Here is a 20040-nt window from a genome sequence, read left to right as displayed (position 1 = left end):
AACTTCCAAGGATATAAAGGTTATCTCCCAGAAACCAGGAACAAGAGTTAGCCAAACTCTAATTTTAATTCTAGGACCAAACAGTGAAACTTCTCATAAGAATGCTGGAGTTGAACTTTCAGCATGGGCTCATTTCCCTACTTGCCCCACTTAGGCAAACTACTTAGCTTTGACTTCCTCATCCCTGAAGTGGGGATGGCTGCCCAGGAGGGGTAGAGCTTCCTGGGCTGTTACAAGGATTCAGTGTGATCCTGTGTGTAAAGTGTGGCGCCCAGCTCAGAGGAGATACTGTGTAAGTCTTTATTATTTGTAAGTTTTGTGATGTTTTTGGCCCTTGGATAGCACTGGTCCTCTTTGTCCCATCTTCAGTCATAGAGGAATGCCCTGAGGGGGCCAGGCTGCGTTGTGCATTGCCTGATGGGTCCTGTTTTCCAGTGGCTTTGCACGTGTAGCACAGGCTTGTTAAGGTCAAGGAAAGGTGAGGTCTTGTCAGGGTGGTGGTTTGGAAATGTAATTCGGAGTCAGATGCTTCTCTGTTCTTTCCAGGAGGTGGGCTGTGTGCCTCTGCACCAATCTTAGAAACTTCAGTAAGGATCGTTGGTTGATCTCTTGGTCAGGAACTGGACAGTTCTCCCAGATCAGACTTACAGCCTTGGCCTTCTTGACATTTTGGTCTGGAAATTCTTTGTTTGGGGCTGCCCTGTGCACTATAGGATGTTGAGCAACATACCCGGCCTCCATCTTCTAAATACCAGTAGCACTTTTCCCCTATGGTGACAACCACAACGTCCCCAGACAGAGCCAGATGCCCCTGGAGGGCCAAATCGTCCCTGATGGTGGACCACCATCTGGGAAATGAGGGCTGCCTCAAAGATCCCCTTTTCCTTTCTACAACAGGGGAAATGAAGGTTTTGGAGAGTGTTTTCAGGCTTCCCTGCATGGTAAGGGGCCTGTGGAGATGGGAGAGCGAGCAGCCACACTGGACCAAGTCTTCCCTGGGTAGCGCAGGCAAGAACAATGGAAAGGGGCAGCAGTGGCCACCGAACGCCCATGTTGGGATATTTAAGTTCATTTTCCCAAGGTGACATTTCTCTTGGAGTGGGGCCTGTGGAAGCTATCACAGGCCGTACTAACTGAGGCTCTCCGCCGGCTTCTCATCATCCGAGGACCTGCTGGTCTCCCCAGCCCGCAGGGCCCCGCACCCCCTCAACCTTCTGACGAATGTGTTCCTACCACCCAGCACCCTGGACAAGCCACCCAGAGGGGACATTTCAAAGGAGACTTTTGCCAGCTGACCAGAGTGGGTGGAAACGTGTATCCCCCACCCCCTTCAGGTTTCGCGTGTGGACCCAGGGCATGGGGGCATTTGGGGGGTGGCAGGGGGAGTCGAGCAGGATCGTGCGGCCCGTGCCAGAACAGTCACCGCCGGCCCGTGCCAGACCAGTCACCGCCGCCCTGTGCCAGACCAGTCACCGCCGAGCTGCAGCACATGTGCGGAATCTAAATGACTCTGGCCACGCAGATGCCATTTCCTGAGCCTTTTGTTTGAGAAAACGACCTTGGTGCTGCCTATGATGTGTGGTATTTGGTTTATGGTCTTTGTCAGGTCTCCATCATTTCTGGCTATTACAGAGTATTTTCTAGCCCCCACTGTCATGTCCATACCATTAAAAAAGAAAAGAAAAGAAAAGAAAAGAAAAGAAAAGAAAAAAGTCCAAATGTTGGCTAGAGCTACAGTTCCTTTGCATAATGCTCAGAGCGAGTTGATTTCCCGCACTCCGGGAGAGACGAGCTGCGAGGGGTCTTCCCTTAGCAGAAGCGCTAAGCCTCAGGGCCCCCCACCCAGGCCGCTTCTGGGCTCCCCTGGAAGCCTCACAGCAGAGCTCTGGACCAGGCTGCTAAGTGGCCTAGGGGCCCCGATTGATGGGCCGGACGACTCTCAGCGCAGAGAGGCTGCCAGCGGCCTCCTGGGACTTAATCTTCCCAGCGCCAGGTGCCAGCCGACGAGCTCAGAGGGGAGCTGCCTCCCAGAATCACCCACGTTAGCCCTGGGAGGAAAGAGGCTGTTGTAAAAACAGTTTTTGAAATAACTGTTTGTAGAGCGTTTTTCAAAGCCTTTCATCCAGGAGAGTGCTTGAATTCAGAGCTCCAAAATTGGGGATGACTCCATGAAGGCTGCCACGCAGCCTGCCGACACATGCCTTGGGTTGCGTATTCAAGCCCCATTAGGCACGGAAGCTTGGAACGTGTAACTGGGACCAAAAGGCAGACGTTTCCTCTTGGGGGTCAGGCTCCGCTATGGGTAGGTGTGCACACGGCCCATCCGCGGAGGGCAGCATCGGCACCCCCAACGGTGTGCTCAGCCCCCCGCAACGAAGCACCCATGCTGGGGGCTTCAACCACAGATATTTATTCCTCACGGCTCTGGGGGCCAGAAATCGGAAGGAATGGGGGTCTGGTTCCTCCTCAGGCCCCTCTCTGTGGCTTGCACAAGGCCGCCCTCTCACTGAGCCTTCACGTGGCCTTTCCTTGTGTGTCCCCAGCGTCCCTCAGTGTGTCCAAATCTCCCCTTCTTATAAGGACACCAGTCAGACTGGTCTGGGACCCGTCCTAACAGCCTCATTTTCACTGAATTGCCTCCTTCAAGGCCTGTCTTCAAGTCCCATCAGGAAGACCTGGGGAACGGGCTTTCATATATGAGTTGGGGGGGGGACCCCATTCAGTCCATAACATATGTGGGAGGGGCAGGTCCAGCATAACTAAATATTTGACAGTTTAAAAATCTCATTTATGGGGTGAATTTAAAAATTACTGTTGCCACAAGCCTCCCTGCAATGCAATGCTGTCTCTGGTGTAGCCTTTGAACATGAGAGACTCCCTCTTGGCTGGTCCTGTGGTGGAAGGGACATAGGGAAAGACACCTCCCTGGGGCAGAAGGGCCGTCCTGCCCAGCCTGCCAGTGTCCCCTCTCGGCCTGCTGTCACCGGCAAGCTTCTGCAAACTTAATTCAAGGAACGATTTTCTGTGATTGGCATGTTTGCATTGTAGCAAACTTTGGTTGAACATATTGTTAGAATACACAGTACTGTAATTTAAGATTATTTTATCAGCAGTAAAGGGTTTTATAATTCATTTAAGAAGTTGTAATGGACTTGAGCATCTTCAGTGTAGTTTAATAATATAGCATTTTATAGCCGGCTATAAACTTTCAGATTACGGTTTTAGCAATTGTGCAATTCTATTTCATAGTTTAATAATTGTTCAAATGAAGGAGAGTATAAGGTTCCTAAAAACCAATTTAATGACTTAGAAAAATAGCCTTTATCAAAATCTAACGTATACCTTTAATGAACCCAGATGTCACCTTTTCGACGAAGGCAGATCATGGCATCTATTTTTCTCAACCACAAAACCCTCCAAATTAAGCACACAGAGTGCCGTATCTCTGAGTTATGTTTTTTCTCCTTCTTAAAAAAAAATCTTGTATCCCTAATCTCCTACAGCCAGAATAAGTCTATTTGCCAAGCGCAAGGTGGACACCAGCGAAGCCCAAAGGGCTTTAGCAGGAACAGGGAGTAAATTGGTTCTCTCTTGAGAAGGTTCTTTGTTTTACAGAAGACCCCTGATCACACTGCTTCAACCCCGGCTCCTGACTCAAATAAAGCCCCATATTAATGCCTCCAGATAGCCCATACCTTACCATTCTGTGAGTGCGTGGCAAAATGGGGAGCCCTACATTATACCGTAGTTGTGTACTGTTGTTAAGAGTAATAAAAGTGTTAGCATATAGCATTGGGGGAAAGGCACTATCTCACATTGTCATTGAAATTATAGTCCGTGCTGTTATATTTCTGGGATTTTCCAGGGTTATGTTGTCAGACAACTGAAACCATTAAAAGAGGAGGCACCAGACCAGGTATACAGATAGTCACCATGGAGCACACCTTGGGACCACAGTCCCAGGACCCTTGGGTTCAGTGATCCTTGGGTGGACAAGCTGTGGGTCAGGGCCCTGTTGCAGAGAAATGGCACAGGACGGAAGGAAGAGCCCATGTGGCTGGAGTCCTTCCTGGCGGGGGTGCAGTGCAAGGACTTGGGGCTCACAGCACATTTCCGCTCTGTTAGCAACAGTGGCTGTGATGTAATGGTGGAGAGGCTGACTCTGAACCGCCACCTGGGCAGGGAGTGGGGGGGGCTCCTGCAGTGGTAAAATCTCTCTTGCATCACCCTGAAATGATAGGGGCTCCGTTTCCCTACTTCCCACTCAGTTCCCCCTTCTTGGTCAGCTCCAGAGATCTGCTGGCTGAAATGTGGTACTGCTTGGCAACAACTGAAGGCTGTCTGTCCCAAGGGCGTCTGGGTAGCCCTTGCCAGGTCACAGTCACGTCAGCAATGATGCCCACAGCTGGCAGGCGTTCTTGCTGTCCTAGGTGTCACCTGCCGTCTGTACCCATTCTGTGCCCCAGCATGTGGCATCCCTGACGTTATAAGAAGGGGGAGGGGTAGCACTTACTGATTCTGAAGTCTGTGGAGTGCGCAGGCAACACCATCTCTCAGTTTATACCCAGACCAAGCTGGCTTTGCGATAATATAATCCAAACATGGAGTGTGCTGATGCCCGATGAGGGACCCTGCTCACAGTAGGCCTACAGCAGCATGGTTAGTGCTTTTGTTTTTAAGAAAAAGAGGTTGGGCTTAAGAATAGAAAATCCTGAAGGATCAAGCTTCTTGCTACAATAGAATCAAACCTTCTTGTGGACTTCAGCAGTGAGTAACTTCATCTCCTTAACCCTTGGATTCGTCATCTGTAATATGGGAATAATGAGCACTACTGCCTGGGAGGGTTGTAATAATTAAACGAATTAAAATTCTCCAGCATAGTTACTGAGCCTCCAGTTCAGCTGAGCAACTGTTTTTATCATAATTTTATCTTCCTGGTGGGTCTATGCTCGAGCACGAGACAGAAGCAGCTTGTACTAAGGGGGCATTTGGTGACCTTTACCCCCAAATTCCTCAGGAACATGAACTTGGGCATCATACAGGGTGTGTGTCCTGCAGAAGGGAGCCAGCCTCAGATTGAAGCTGTTTGTTATGATTACCTACTTACGATGTCTTCCCCCAAACATCTTTTCTTTACCACTTTTGTGAAAAAAAAAAAAAAATGGGAATAATAACTTTAGGATGGGGATGGGAAGAACAGTGCTCAGTGCGTTCTAGGAAGAGCCATTAGGCCATCTGCATCTGTGGTTTAGAGAGCAGTGAGGCTGGCCCATCAGAGGGACAGTAATTCAGCAGTTGGACAATTGCTTAACCCAATTGCTGGGTAATAAACATACTTAATAAAAAGGGCTAGGACGGCTGTACCATCTTGGCCATAAATACGCTCTCTCGTTCTGGGTAACCTATGAGAATACCTCTGAGCACACTTAGGTCACATACCATAAATAAATCCAATTTCTTGTATCCCCTACTGACCTTTTATCCTCAGGACTTCTAACCAGCTCTGCCTCCCTGAATAACAGCCCCTGCCTTGTGTTTGAGCCGTGGAGCTCATGCGCGGGAGGAAAAGGGCCCTGTTCTCTGGTGAGGTTCAACCAAAGGCTCCCCTCCACTGGACCTCTCCTATTTGAAGTCCTAGAGGAGTCAGACCATGGACAGGGCTGTCTGGAAGGGAAGCCAAGGATGGTGGGCACCGAATGGACATCGCAAGAGTTTTCCCCAGAGTGGCCATTGCTATCTACTTCCTAGGCAGCAGGCGTGACCCCGGCTTCTTACTGCCTCCCTGTTTTGTCCGCAGGATAACCAGAACAACGTCCATGGGTTGGTCCGGGGGTGATGGGAGATAATGTGCACCATGTCCGGCACGGAGTCCGTAGGCACGGGTTTGGGAGTCAAGGGGACTGAGGTCTAATAGATGCATCTCGGTGCGGCCACTCCAGCTGCAGAGACCCGGCAAAGTGCCCGCCTCTCTGAGCCCATGTTTCCCGATCTGTGCAAAGGGGAGAGCTGTGCTCAGGAAGTCCTGTGAGCACAGGGAGGCACCCATGGGGTCAGTTATAGGAGGGGACTATCGTGAACGGTAGGTGGTCACAGTTTTCACGGTGAGTCTGCTCAGTTTCCCTCAGTTATCTGTGTTTTCTCCATCTACTAAAAGCACGTTTTTCTTTAAAGTTTTTTTTTTAAGTTGGCTTTTCACCTGGTTTTTCACAGTACACAGGGTGCTCCCTCTTCTGAACAGGAGGTGAACAAAAGCCCGGGGTCGGGTACGTCGGCAGACCACAGCATTTTATATGAACCCTTAGTTACCACCATAAGTCACGGAACCATTACGGGGCCGCACTCAGCTGCACATAAAAGCACGGGAGAATGAGAGACTTAATAAATATTATCTGATGGCGGTGAGGATGCGTGTCTGACGAGACAGGCTTCATGCACTTCTCATCAGAAACCACAATGAATCTTTTCTGTTGCTCTCACGCATTTGCATTTCCGACTGCACATTTGAGAAAACAAATGTTTCATTTTGGGGCCATCCCCTGAGCCGCCTTTCGGCCCTACTCACTGAATGTTTGCTCTGCAAAACACCCCCTGGGCCCCACGCCCAAATGTCTTTCACACACTGTTTGGTATAATCGCACTGTTAATAGGGCATCGTTTTCTAAAATACAGGTCATAATTGGTTCTTGTCTGGATACATTACAAATCAAACAAGTTAGCCATGAAGGAAAACACGGTTCTCTAGTGTAGTTTGCAGCCTGTGTTTGCTCCAGCTTAGGGAACAGGGACACAGCTGCAGGACGGTCCCGGGAAGTCTGGAAGGGAGAGAGGCCAGCTCGAGTGACGTGTTAGGGCTTCCTGCTGGAGACAGTGTCTGCACCATCGTGCCATTAGTGTTGAATTACAAGTGCGGAGCTTGTAGGCATCCTTTTTATGGCGTGCTGGAGACTGATGACCAAGCCCGGGGGACTGCTTAGCTAATGGAGGACTGTTGATATATCTTACTGGACTATATCTCTTTCATTGCGTTCATTTTTAAATCCAAGGGCTCACAGAAGATCGTGAGCCCGTTCTAGTCAATATTGTGTTCACCAGCCAAATTAGCTTGAGCTTTTGCATTTCTCCAGTCCCTGCCCCGGCCCAAGAATACCAGCCTAGAGAACACAGAGAGGCCAGGCAAGCCTCCACATCACCCTGAGGTCTGAAGGGACTTTCCCCTTTACCTTTGATTCTCAGAACAACTCTGGGAGGTAAGAAGGAGGGCAGGGATTATTATCATTAAAGCTGACGGTTGAAGAACCAAGAACAGGACCTTCCTAGCCTGTGTTCCATTTATCTTCTTTTATCAATCAAGCTGGTACCAGGAATAAATTCTAAACCATAGTAGAAGCTCTCATAATGGACCCTCATGTAACCAACTTATCACAGAAGACAGCCTCTCCGTTCTCTTGTAAATATCTAATGCCCAAGGCCGACGGCATGCCCCAAGCTTGTGCCTCTGTTCTCCTGTTCACCTCTGCCCTTGGTCTCTCCAGTTGAGAGACGGGGTTAAAAGGGTCAGGCACGTTTGTTCTCAAACCTTTTTTATGCTCTTTTGGTTGGTGTTTTGCTTGCAAATTTAAATCAGTATTATATGAAGGATTGAAATAAGAGACAAAAGAAAGCATAGTTGTTTCGATGAAAACTCAGTTGAACACACTGAGAAAGCCAAATTCCTTTAAAAAATGTCTTCGGATCAGGTGTGGGTGGGGCAAAATCATAAAAGACTTAGAAAAATTATAAAATGGTAAAAAAAAAAATGTGCTCTGAGATTTCTCTGTAGGTATCAAACAAAATGTCACTCCTGTTTTAAAGAACGTAAACCTGGAAATTATAGACCATGAACTAATTATAGAGGTAGATTCTGCAGAACATAAGCCAGGAAACTCCAATCAGGAAACTCTTCCTTTAAAAAACTTTTTTAAAAGATTTATCAAATTATTTGAGAGAGAGAGTGCATATGAGCAGGAAGGACAAAGGAGAGAGGGAGAGAGACTCTCAAGCAGACTCCTTGCTGAGTGTGGAGCCCGATGCAGGGCTCAGTGTCAGGACCCTGAGATCATAACCTGAGCCGACGTCAGACACTGAACCGACTGACCCACTCAGGTGCCCGAAAACACTTTTTTAGAGAAGGTGGCCTTGGTCCTGTCTCCCCAAATCAATAAATGCCTGACGTTCAGATTTGACATAAGAATATTTGATTTAACACATACAATGAACTATTTTTCAGCCTTAATAAACAAGGAAATCCTGCCGTATGCAACAATAGGGGTGAATCTGAAGGACGTTATACTAAGTGAAATAAGCCAGTCACAGAAGGACAAATACTGCATGATTCTACGTACAGCAGATATCTAATATCCTCCGACTCATAGAAGCCAAGAATGGGATTGTGGTTGCCAGAGGCTGGGGGAGGGAAACAGGAAGTGGTTGTTCAGTGGGTGTAGAGTTTCAGTGATGCAAGATGGGCAGCATTGGGCCTATAGTCAGCAAGACTGTATTGTGTACTTCACATTTCGTGAAGAGTAGATCTCACATTCAGTGTTCTTATTCCACGCTTTAGTTTAAAAAAAAAAAACAACAACGACTTTGAAATAAAAATTTGAGACGAATGTGTCATTTTTGAGTAACTTAATGATTTTGCCCTTTAATTTCATTTCTCAAGTGACAAATACTCTGCAGGTGCCGTCCCCAGACCAGTCAGGTGAGAGGGTTTCTGCTCTAGGCTTGGCCCTAAGCTCAACATGAAGTGCACAGTTAAACTTGGGATACTCTGTGGGTACCAGGAATCCAAGACCTGCTTGACTCAAGAACAGGAATCCACATCTCTTTCAAGGCTACGCACCCGCCCCCTGCCGCCCTCCCTCCCCCACCAATCTGGCCTCAGTTCAGTTCACTGCACTGACTTTGGAGGCCTTGTCTAAACAGCTCAACCAGGATCTGAGCCTGCACTTTTTCTGGGTAAGGAAGCCTGACTTCAGGCCTCTAAGCCTTTCCCCGCCCTGTCTTACGACCAGGCTCAACCTGCCCAGAGCATACCAGACTAAGGAAACTTGGCACCCAGGGGGCCTTCCCAAACCCATGCTGAGGGAAATATCTTTATAAGGGCTTCTTAGAGCTTCGTGTAATGGAAGTCTTCTGGCTGAACTTCAGTTCCGACATGGTGTCTTGCCGAGAGAGTAGAAAAGCAGCCCCTTTCTCGGAAGGACACTTGCCCCATCTCACCCTTGCCGTCCTCATAGCCCCTCGGCCTCTCCCCAATCTATGCCAGGGTCCAGGGGGCTGGCAGAGAGCAGCCTGGCAGAAATGGACCCCTTCCCTGCCGAGCACAGGTGCGAGAAGACAAAGATCCAAGCCCAGGGGCTCAGAACAAGGTTATTTATGTGTCCACTTGTCTTACGCAGCTGACCTTACTGCACATTATTCAGACCAGTGGCTGCAAGTGGTTGTTACCAAGTTTGTAGGAAAAGCAGATCCGTAGGAAGGTGAGTTTCAAAACAGACCATGGGAGGGACTTTGGAAAGGCTGGCCAGCGGCTTGTGACCAGACTAGTGGTAAAACCTCCCAGGGTCGCCCAAATCCAACAGGCAAAATCCAAAAAGCTGAAAAGAGCATAACACTACAGAGCCCTGGACAGACCACAGCTCGGATTCACTAGGTAGTTGCTTTTTTCTGTCTTTTCTGTGTAGAAATTAATTTGGACGAATATGTGTCAAGGTCACAATAGAACTGCTGTGTGGTAAGTACTGCCCGTGAAAGTCTGTAGTCAGGGGAGTCTGTCTTTCTAAACTGCAGTGTAAAAATGCAGGTTCCTCTGCTCAGGTAACCTTCCTTCCTGTGTCTTGTCCTGCCCGAAAATGTAAGATGTGTAGATTGAAGCTGGGGAAGGGCTGTTTCAGGAAGAACTCCCGCAGCGGTTTCCCCTCACAAAGGTCCAATTTATGCTGCAGAAGAGACCCGTACGCTAATAAACTAGGTATTGACAAGCATGATAGATGCAGCTCGGTACTTAGTGAGTGCTGGAGAGCGAAGTTGATTGCATTTTACAGTCTGTGTATTTCTCCGTTTATCGCTTGTATTCTGTTATTAAGCAAACAGGTTCCTAATATAGCAAATCTCTCTAATCAGTAAAGCAAGGGAGAAAAGAACCAGAAGCATCATTAATTATGACCATTTGGCTGCAGCCTGGACAGTCTGTTGCTATTGGATTGGGTAACTTCCTCTGGTTTTATTTTCTGGAGGTAGAGCAGAAATGGGCTCCCCTTATGCTTGGAGCAGAGTGGAGAAATGTTCCATGTCATGCTGGCTGATTGCTGCATGAAAGCCCGAGATGAAGCCCCGATTTCTCTGCAGAAACTGAGTCCTGGGGCAGCAAAGGCCAGGTTCTGCCTCGCTGCGCTTTTAAGCCTCCGATTCCATAAACAGAGCAAGCGTGCCGCGTCAAAGCCTGCCTTGTCCCTGAGGCTCCAGGAGAGCCTGCTGTGGGCAGAGCTCGTGTGTCTGTGTGGTGGCCTGGGGCAGGTGGAGGGCACTGGATGGAGGCCTCCAGGCGAGGGGTGTGTCTGTGCCTTCTGAACAGGAAGCCTCCTGGCACCAGGGCTGACTTTCCAAATGCTAATCATTGGGCTAAAAAGCAGGAGCGTCATCAGTCTGACTCCAGGTAACAGAGGTTAACAGCATCTAATGCATTTATTAACCCTCTGGTGCCAGGGACTGGCAAGGTCTGGCCGTACAATTATAATGCAGTGGAAATTCTATTACCCAATGTGCCTGGACTAGCAGATCACCGCCAGGGACAGTTTTACAACACTGCTGGAGGGACAAGTCTTAGGAGGTGCCTGAATACAAGTTCTCCAGTTTTCCAAAATGACAGCAAGGCTGCTCGGCTGGAAACGGGCTTCACCAGTCCCTTTCATCTCCCCAGCCTCGAGTTGAAAGCCTTGTGGTCCCGTGGTTTGCTGGTGACATTTCCCCTCCATTCAGAGTCAGGTGGTTTCCCCAGTAACCACAGGACTATGAATTGGCAGCTAGGAAACACTCTATCCTCAAAGAGATTAAAGGATTCATTTTTCAACACATCATACCAGTGGTTAAAATGGACTTTTGGAAAATGAAATGCACTGTCTTCTTTATCTTCTTTATCCTTTTCTCTCTCTCTCTCTTTTTTTAGGAGAGGTCATATTTTAAAGCCACACTGTAAGGTTTGGTGTCTAGATAGGTCCAAGCTGGCCACGCTCTGTGCTGGATCCCTGTGACTCCCGTTAATGAGCAGAACTGCTGGGCCCACAGACAGGACCTTGAGCTGGCTCTCCCATTACTCCACGCTTTGTTTTCTGGGGTGAGAGCTCAGCAGTAAGAAGTACACTTCTAGTTTCTTACAAGGTCTCAGAAGTTTTTTAACTATTGTTTTTTTTTAACTTTCCTGGGACCATCCCCATTTTTATCACCTGTGAGATGATGTTTCAAGCGTGTAAGTACACTTTGCAGTAGTCAAAGGCGGGGCCCCCTTGTAATTCTGTTTGCATTTATCCTACCTGATTAGCAAGACAGCGATAGCTTGATGATGTGGCCAAAAATGCTCGGGATAAAAGCCCTTCAAATGTGGAAATAACAGGTTGCTCAGGCTTCTAAGATGAGCTCTAAGAGCCAGATTTCCTTAATGGACTCTGAATCTGCATAGGACGTTTCTGACCCTCAGCGTCACCGGAGGGATTCCGACTGCATACAGGACTCACAAGCATGCGACCTAAAATCCCAGGCTCTGCCCCTCCGTGTGCAGCTGACAAACCCGTAGAGGTCCTAGATGCCCAGTGCAGCCGCGCTCCTCCTGTACCCGGTGCTGGCCAGTCTCAGCAGCAGACCCACGGTTCTCGTCTTCTCATACGCACTGCAGGTTTGCTGGGGGGAAATCTCCTGTCTGTCCAGTCTTGTGATTCTTTTACCCAGAAGCCACCTGATATTCCCATAACTGGTAACATTTGCCCGTCACCTTCTCATCAGACTGTCAGACCTCACTGTGGTCTCTGCAGAGTTCAGGTGGAATTCCAGGGCTTTCCACTCTGCCTCCGTGGTGCTGGGAGTTTCTACCCACGCCTCGCATTGGGACGCTGCGTTAACACACTGTGTAAGCAGGGCATTTAAAGGCCAGTGTGCATGCAAAGCTGAGCCTCTGGAGTGCTAAGGGCTTTGGTGGTTTGGGAAGGTGCTTAACAGGAGAGGAAGCATTTTCTCAGAGCCTCTGTAGGGCCCCGGCGCACATTATTACCTTCGCTCTCTGCAGGTTATCCAGTTATGTCAACAAGAATGGTCCTCCAGGCAAGACAAGCTTAGAGATGCTGCCTCTGGTTTTAGTGAAGCCGATGGGGCTACAGGGAGACAAGACGTGGGGTTGACCATTTCCTGTAGATAGATAGATACCAAGATGCCTGCCTTGTGGGGGAAAGAGCTCAGAGACGTCCCAGACCTGGAGCTGTTTTAAATGTATTTTCCTGTGTGATGGAGAAGTAATCCCTGCTCTTTCCAGGTGGAAGGCGAGAGCCTGCACGCCTGTAAAGCACTAAGCAGTGTGAACCCTCGGTGACTAGTGAGGGTCAGAAATCTAGCTCTGCAGATCTAGAGTGCACTTCAGACAATCTGTCAAGACAGAAGACTTCTTATCCATTGGTAGATGGATAATTGGTAGATTTATAATTTATAATTATTTAATATTGATGGGTATTGAACAAGTATTCAGCACATTCCTAAAGTGACTGAGTATAGCTGGTGAGTATCCTCGGATTGCGTCCTTAGTGAGTAAAAATTACATACTGGTGCTATCATACAGAACAAAGTAGGAAAGAGGCCTCCCTGACCCTTAGAACTCAGAGGCCTGTGGTTTACAACACGGAGGCATAGTTTAGCTGTGATCACAAGCACAGAAACAACTTGAAGGCATAATGTTTCTCAGACTAGAAGTCTGGCTACTTTCTCTGCACATTTTAGTGAGCTTCTTAGTTATGCAAAGGCCCACAGCAAGGGTTTATGTCTTTTTTGTAGATTATGGCCTAGCAAAGGAAAAAGAGAATGGGATGTTTTAAGGCCCTTTTGGTATCTGGGCACAATTCCAATCTTGAACAGAAATAAAACATGTAAAGTTCTGTACATTATTCTCTGCAGGTAACAATGCAAGGGACCAGATTTGCTATTACTATAGATTAAAAGGAGGCTTTTGGGAAGAGACTCCTCTTCCCATTCCTCCTTTGATCCTCTTACACATAACATTTTGTGACCTTTGAACAGCCTGGGGATGCTTCACATTGTCTTACTCTCGATGCCTTTTTAAAGGTTTCTATTTCATATTCACAGCTGGCATATGCAAATATAGGTAAAGATTATGATGCCTCCCAAGTAGCATTATGGTCAATAAATTACTCCTTGGGTGAACATGCCATCAGCAGCCTAGCATGTCTCCAATGAGTTCCAGAAGTCTTCCTGCAACCGGCAGCCTGCCCACTGCTGTTCACGCAGAGCCAGGTGCCCAGACACTCCTTAAGGTGTGATGCTTGACCAGTATCATCCTGTTGGCACCAAAGACATCTGTCTTTGGTGCCAACAGACTCCTGTTTTGGGAGAAGGAGCTCATGGGGCAGGGTGGGGGGGCTCTTGATGTTGATTTGGGGGCAGTAGAGCATGAAGAACTGAGCATGCCAAGATTGCCTGGGAGAAATACTGTAATGGAGGAAAGAGCATATCTTCCTCTCAAGAGTTTTAGAGACCTGGTCTATATCCTGACTCTACCAGTAAATTGCTATGTGACCTTGGAGAAGTCACTCAACTTCACTGCACTCTGTTTTCCTTTACAAAACAAAAGGGCGATATTGGGTCAGCAGTTCTTACTGTAATTGTCTGAGTGATGGAAACTCTTCTTTAACTCCGTTCTCTGGGAGAAGCTCAGTGGGGACTAGTTCCGCTGTGAGGAGTTGGGGAGCTCACAGCCTTCACAGCTCAGCCCCCTGCCACTGCCCTGGAAGCAATTTTATCATTATTGGGTCGGGACCCATAACACCCTGCACAGCTCCCCCAGGGGGATCTGTCTGTTAGAGTCCCTGCGCTGTGCCCACACTCTCAAGCCATGAGTGGTTTACTCAACTAGAGGTCAGCCCCATGAGCCCAGTGACTACATCCTTTGGCTCTGATCACCTGATGCCCAGCACTGGAAAATAGCTCCGTGCTTTTTGACTGAAGCAAAAATAAAACAAATGAACAAATGAGCTTCGGGAAAACCTATCTCTATATGACTAACAAACGCTGATTTTTATTGTGACATTTTTACCTCAAAGGCACATCCCCAGAATGAACATTCATAGGTATAAATGAGTTCTGAATGTGAATGACTTCAAAGCTTTGTCTTGGGGTGCCTGGTTGGCTCCATCGGTTAAGTGTTTGACTCTTGATTTTGGCTCAGGTCATGATTTCAAGGTCATGTGACCGAGTGCCATGTTGGGTTCTGTGCTGGGCATGGATCTCACTTAAAATCCTCTTTCTCCCTCTGCCTCTGTCCCTAGCCCATGCTCTCAATCCCCTCCCCTCCGCCCTCTAAAAAAACAAAAGCAAAAATAAAACTTTGTTTTTAGTAACCTAGTCTTGTGCTGCCCCTGCTAGCCACCAGCCACAGGTAGCTACTGAGCCTTTGAAATGGGGCAGGTCTGAAATAAGATGTGCAATGTCAAACACACCAGATTTTGAAGACTTAGTATGAAAAAAAAACGTAAAGTATCTCATTAATAGCTTTCTATATTGATTACATGTTGAAAAGATAATATATTGGGTTAAATAAAATATGTCATCACAATTATCTTTACCTTTATCTCTTATGTGGTTACTAGAAAATTTAAGATTATATATGAGCTCATAATTGTAGCTCACGTATTTCTACCAGTGGCCCTGCCCTAGACAACTGATGAGTGGATCATCGGTAACCATTATTCCATATGAAATGTGAGTGATTTTATGTGTGTATGTGTTTGTCTTTCCCAGGCCCAGAAGCTGAAATCCAATATGTCGGGCAGTACACACCTCTGTCTTTCTGATGTAAGTTATGTTTCTCTCTGGGTCTCCCTGCATTTCTAGACATAGAACATTGGGTCCATGATGAAGATGGAAAGGTTCAAGGACAATGAGGTTTCAGGTCTAGGAAAAAGATCTAAGGCACCCTCCATGTCCCTCTGCCCTTTGAGCCAAGTGAGGTCTTTGGATCCCAGGGCACAAAGTTCCAACTACGTATGGGACCCAGGATCCTCATCCCGAGCTAGAGTCAGCACAAATACCATTGTTTCAATGCCGGAGATTGTGTGACCATAGTCTTGTAGAATCAGCCCTCACAGAGAAGACACTCAGAAACTCTCACTGCTTACCAGAGGTCCTCTGTCTAAAGTTCCTTTGACCTCTGCAGCAACCCAGAGGTAGCTAGGGCAGGCCACATTCCTCTTCCCATTGTACAGAGGAGATGATTGATGCTGTCACGTGCCAGTCATTGTGGTGGGATGCAGCATTATGGGACTGAGTGGATGCTGTGGTGGGGACGGAGGCATCCATCTTAGGGAAGGAGAGCTGTGCCAACTGGGAGTCCAAAAGCCAGGGTTCTGGTGTGGGCTGTCCCAATGATGTGAGGGGCAGGCGCCTTCATCTAGAAAATCTGGGTTTGAAAGGGCAAATGGAGAGAAAAGGTGTAGACAGCCCTGCCTATCTCAGTGCGATTTGTGGCCCATCTCCATGTGAACTGACACTTGCCTGTACCAGTTTTCTGAGATGATTTTTCCTGCCTTTCCTCTGGGACGGGGAGGGACAGCGAGCTTCCTCCTCAGTCAGTACCAGAAGAAGCATTCCACGTTCCCCTAGCTACGGGGAGATCCAGAAGGTAGGAGTGAAGGAAGACGCAAAGCTGTCCCACAAATGGATTTCAGTAAAATTCATAATGGAGGAGCAAGTAGCAAGCGTTGGCCAGTTTATCATAAACTCTGTAAGTCTGTATATCCAGTTCTCAACCAGATTCATGATTCTTTTTTGTAAAACTACAAGCCAGGGAATTGAAGTCTCCATGGTCTTATCTTAGGTCAGCTTGGGTGAGTGCTATAGCTAGTTGGGAGTTGTAGGTGGGAGAGAGGAGGAGTGTGGCTAAAATATACTGGGATAGGGGGAATACATGCAGTGGGTGACAATGAAAATATTCTCTCTTACAGCGTGATTACGAAAAGAATGGTCTCGCTGGTCCTTCCAGCCACATAACCACAAAATCAATGGTTGCTCCTCTAAGCTGCGGTCTGAGCCCCCTGCTGGTTCTGGTGGTCACCACCCTGTCCACCTTATTATCTTCATCTTTGGCAGAAACATCGTAGCTGCATTTAAACAACAATACGGACATGTAAAAAGACAAAAACCAAGCTATCTGTTTCCTGTCCTCTTGTGTATCTGAAATTCCAGTTTTAGGAGCCCAGTTGAGATACTGAGAAAACAGTTTCATCCAACTGGAACTTTGTATTTTGTTTCTTCTTCTTCTTTTTTTTTTCTTTTTTTTGTTTCTGTTTTTGTTTTTTGTTTTTTGTTTTTAAGAAATCTTCTTGTGATCCTTAGGGCTTCTGTGGGCTACCCAATACAGCGCTACATTCCATACTGAAAAGGCTTTGGGGCCTGCTGTGTTGTCGAGGGGCAGTGCGTGAATTTGGCTATAAAACCAACTGGGCCCATGTTCGATGTGATGATGATGATTGGGGATGATTTTAACAATTTAATTCTGGCCTTTCCTAGCAAGAGAAGGACTTAGTATTTCTAAAAAATCTTCCGTATCTCGTATAATGGCTTTGGTTTCTGATGACATCACTTTAGCCTCCCACAGGTGGGTGCAAGCTTATTCTGTCACAAAGCAAAGATTCTCATCCAGAGGATCTTGATGGACTTTGTGCAAACAAGCTTGCGCCAGTGTTCCCCTTTCTATATGTACTGGCATTTTCCACACTGTTTGTGTACTGTGAAGAGTTCTACGCTCTCCTACCAAACAAAAGACACCTGTCTCATCCAGATGTAGTGTCTGTCTTCTAGTCAGAATAGAGGGGTGAGTGTGAGTGAAACTTCACAGTACCTTGATCACTGAAAGACCTAAGCCTTACCTGAGGGAGAAGCCCTTTCACTAACAAGAGTCAAATATAGCTGACATATCATTCTAATACTCTTTACATGTATGAGGTTATATGTAGAAAAAAATTTTACTACTAAATGATTTCAACTATTGGCTTTCTATATTTTGAAAGTAATGATATTGTCTTCATTTTTTTACTGATGATTTAATACAAAATATATGGAGCTCGTTTTCCTCTCCTAAATAGTGTTAGCTCCAATATTAACTTCACAAAGACAGCTTTTCAGAAGCAGACCCTGAGGAGCCTCGTGCTTTAGCAGAAAGCTCTGCATCACGTAACTGTGGACAGGCAGGAGGAAACAGAGCAGCCAAGTGTTGTCTTTTGTCATTTCTCGAAACACAAACTTGCATACCTGTGAGGAAACTGGCGGCCCCTTGTAAATGCGCTGCAGCGGCCAATGGCATGCGTGCCGGTTGACATAATCCAGGACCTCAGCTTCCATGTTACTTGACACAGGCCAGTTTGACTAGGCTGGGGGACAGGAACATGCCACCCTCTCTTCCGAAGCTGATCCATGCCAGGGTACGCAGTTGTTTTCCTAAGGGTTGTACTCAGCGGTGATGACCTGGCCACTGTTTAGAGGATTTAGTCCGGAGGTCATCAGGAATCAACTCGCGTCTTGTTATGCGTCCTCCATGACAGACGGGGACTGACCGTGTGGAAAGAAAGGCTTGTGGATCAAGAACAACAATAGGTGTGTAGAGATGAGTTGGCCAGCAAAAGATACGCGGACCAGAACAGGACTCTGGAAATAAGGCATGTGGCTTATTCTCCGCACATCACCTTCCATCATTCTCCATCCTTAAACAAGTAGACCTTGAAGTGCGCTTTTGAAGTCTGGTTGATGGTGACATTCAGAATCTACAGTGATCGAGCGCTAGGAGCCAGGCTTCTCCAACACTGAATAGATAAGAGGTGTATCCACCAACTGGAGTGCTGGGAGCATTACTTCTCCACACATCAGTAGAGGGGCTGGAGGAGGACCCAAGGTGCACAGTTCATACTGATCCCCTTTGCCCGCTGATGTTTGCCTTGTAAGAATTAATCAAATCACTGGGGTGGGAAATCTATTCAATCCAAGATAAAGGCATAGTCTTTTAGCTCTGTTGGTGTTTGAAGTACATTTATATCCAAATGTTAATAAACATAAATGTATAATACTAAGTTCCGTGTTTTTTCAGTTCAAAATGTTTCCAAGGAAAATTCATCAAACAGATTTGATTAGTGAAAGGTTTCATGAAGACTCTTTCTTTGAATAAACAACGTTAAATGTGTCAGAACATTTGGAATTCCGGTCCTCTATGAAAGCCTATCTCTTACAGAGCGTATTTTGTTTTAATTAAGGTATCTCTGTGTATCTACACTAGACTAATTGCATATGGGTCTGATTCTATGTGATCTACTGTAGAAAGCTATTGATTCCTTCTGTGGTAAGCAGCGGTTGTAATTAGCTTCAGATGACCAGAGAGGAAATAGGAGTTATCAGAGCTAACAAGGGTGGCCTTCAGTGACGAACACAGGGATGTGCAACCCATAAATTAAATTTGGGAAAGCCTCATCGATCACCAACAAAGATCTCTTTTTTCTTCTCAGAAAGAAGCATATTAGAGTTACCAAATTCTAAATTTGAAAATAAATTGCTGATGAAATAAACAGGGGGAAAGATTGTTCGATGACAACACATTAGAGAGAGTCTTATAAATTCATGCCAAGCGGGTGTTTCTGCCATTCAGCATGATTCCCAGTTTAACACAGTGGACCCGAAACACCATCATCGCTTGCCATGAGACTAAAGCGGGCAAATGACTTAAATCTTTGACTTCCTTGTGTGGCAATACTGACATTAAAAAGCATTACTTCCTGTCCCTCAGTCCCTGCATTTGGGGTATCACCAGATGCAAGGGCATCTTTCTGCAGAAGGCGTCTCATTGTAGCTGATTTTGACAACACAGAAACAGTAGGTGCTAGTAGGTCTTAGGTCCATGTAGACCATGGTCAAGACTTGACCATAGGTTAAGTCTAGCTGTGCCCTGCTGCTTATTGAGAGAATGAAAAAAAAGGCACTACTGCCAAACTGATTGGAAGCACATTCATTCCAAGTTGGTGTTGAGTATCTTTAACCAATATCTGTTTGAATATCTTTTGAATAGAGCACATGAAGGAAGAAGTGCACAATACAGAGAAGGATTCAGAATGCCCCTTCCATGTTTATTTTCCCATATCAGAATTTTTTCAAGCCCCTAGAGTATGAGTTAAGAATTACACAGATTATTTTTTATTAAGTATAGTGAACTGTATCCAGACTCTAATAGGAGTGTGGTTTTCATTAAAAAAATATGTATTTAATAATTCTTTATCTTATAGTAAAAAATGTCTTGGAAGCAATCCTCAAGTTAATCGAATATGGGACAGGGTTTCTCTAGAGCTGCTGTGGCCTTGAATTTGGTCTCTGTGTAGACTGTTGGTATCGTCCATACGCTCCGAGGATGGGTCCTCTCCAACGGCATCCTGTCGCCCATTTGTCCCTTTGTATTCCATCTAAAGTTGACACTCCCAAACACTCCATCTGCTGAACTGGGAAGGGAGGAGAGGGGAAGCATTTTTGAGTCAGTGTTAAGTGCTTATTGGGAAAAGAGATGTAAAAGCAGTGGGCGTTTATATAATTAGCAAATTCTTTTCTTAGAATCTAGCAAAAATGTTTTTCTGTTGTCACTATTTACAAAACAGTGGCCTTGGAGGAGCTATTGTTTGGAAAATAAGTTTTCATTCATGCAGTCCGACATGCGTGACTTATTTTAGTCAATAAACTGTAGACCAGAAAAGGGCTGCTTAA

The 20040-nt window shown here is 46.5% G+C and overlaps 1 protein-coding gene across 4 annotated transcripts in view; it reads left to right on the top strand.

The window, feature by feature from the left end:
* GFRA1 (GDNF family receptor alpha 1) overlaps positions 1-18367 on the top strand; it is a 204772-nt gene extending 186405 nt beyond the window's left edge. For all 4 annotated transcript variants that reach the window (XM_047702734.1, XM_047702737.1, XM_047702736.1 and 1 more), the window contains 2 exons: positions 15052-15105; positions 16254-18367. In XM_047702734.1, coding sequence (XP_047558690.1) covers positions 15052-15105; positions 16254-16409 — 210 coding nt within the window. In that variant the 3' untranslated portion in view covers positions 16410-18367. The remainder of the gene's footprint in view (positions 1-15051; positions 15106-16253) is intronic.
* The last annotated feature ends 1673 nt before the right edge of the window (positions 18368-20040 follow it).

The sequence above is a fragment of the Lutra lutra genome, chromosome 14, assembly GCF_902655055.1.
Source record: "Lutra lutra chromosome 14, mLutLut1.2, whole genome shotgun sequence".
Classification (NCBI taxonomy): domain Eukaryota; kingdom Metazoa; phylum Chordata; class Mammalia; order Carnivora; family Mustelidae; genus Lutra; species Lutra lutra.
This window is presented reverse-complemented; position numbering and strand designations above follow the sequence as displayed.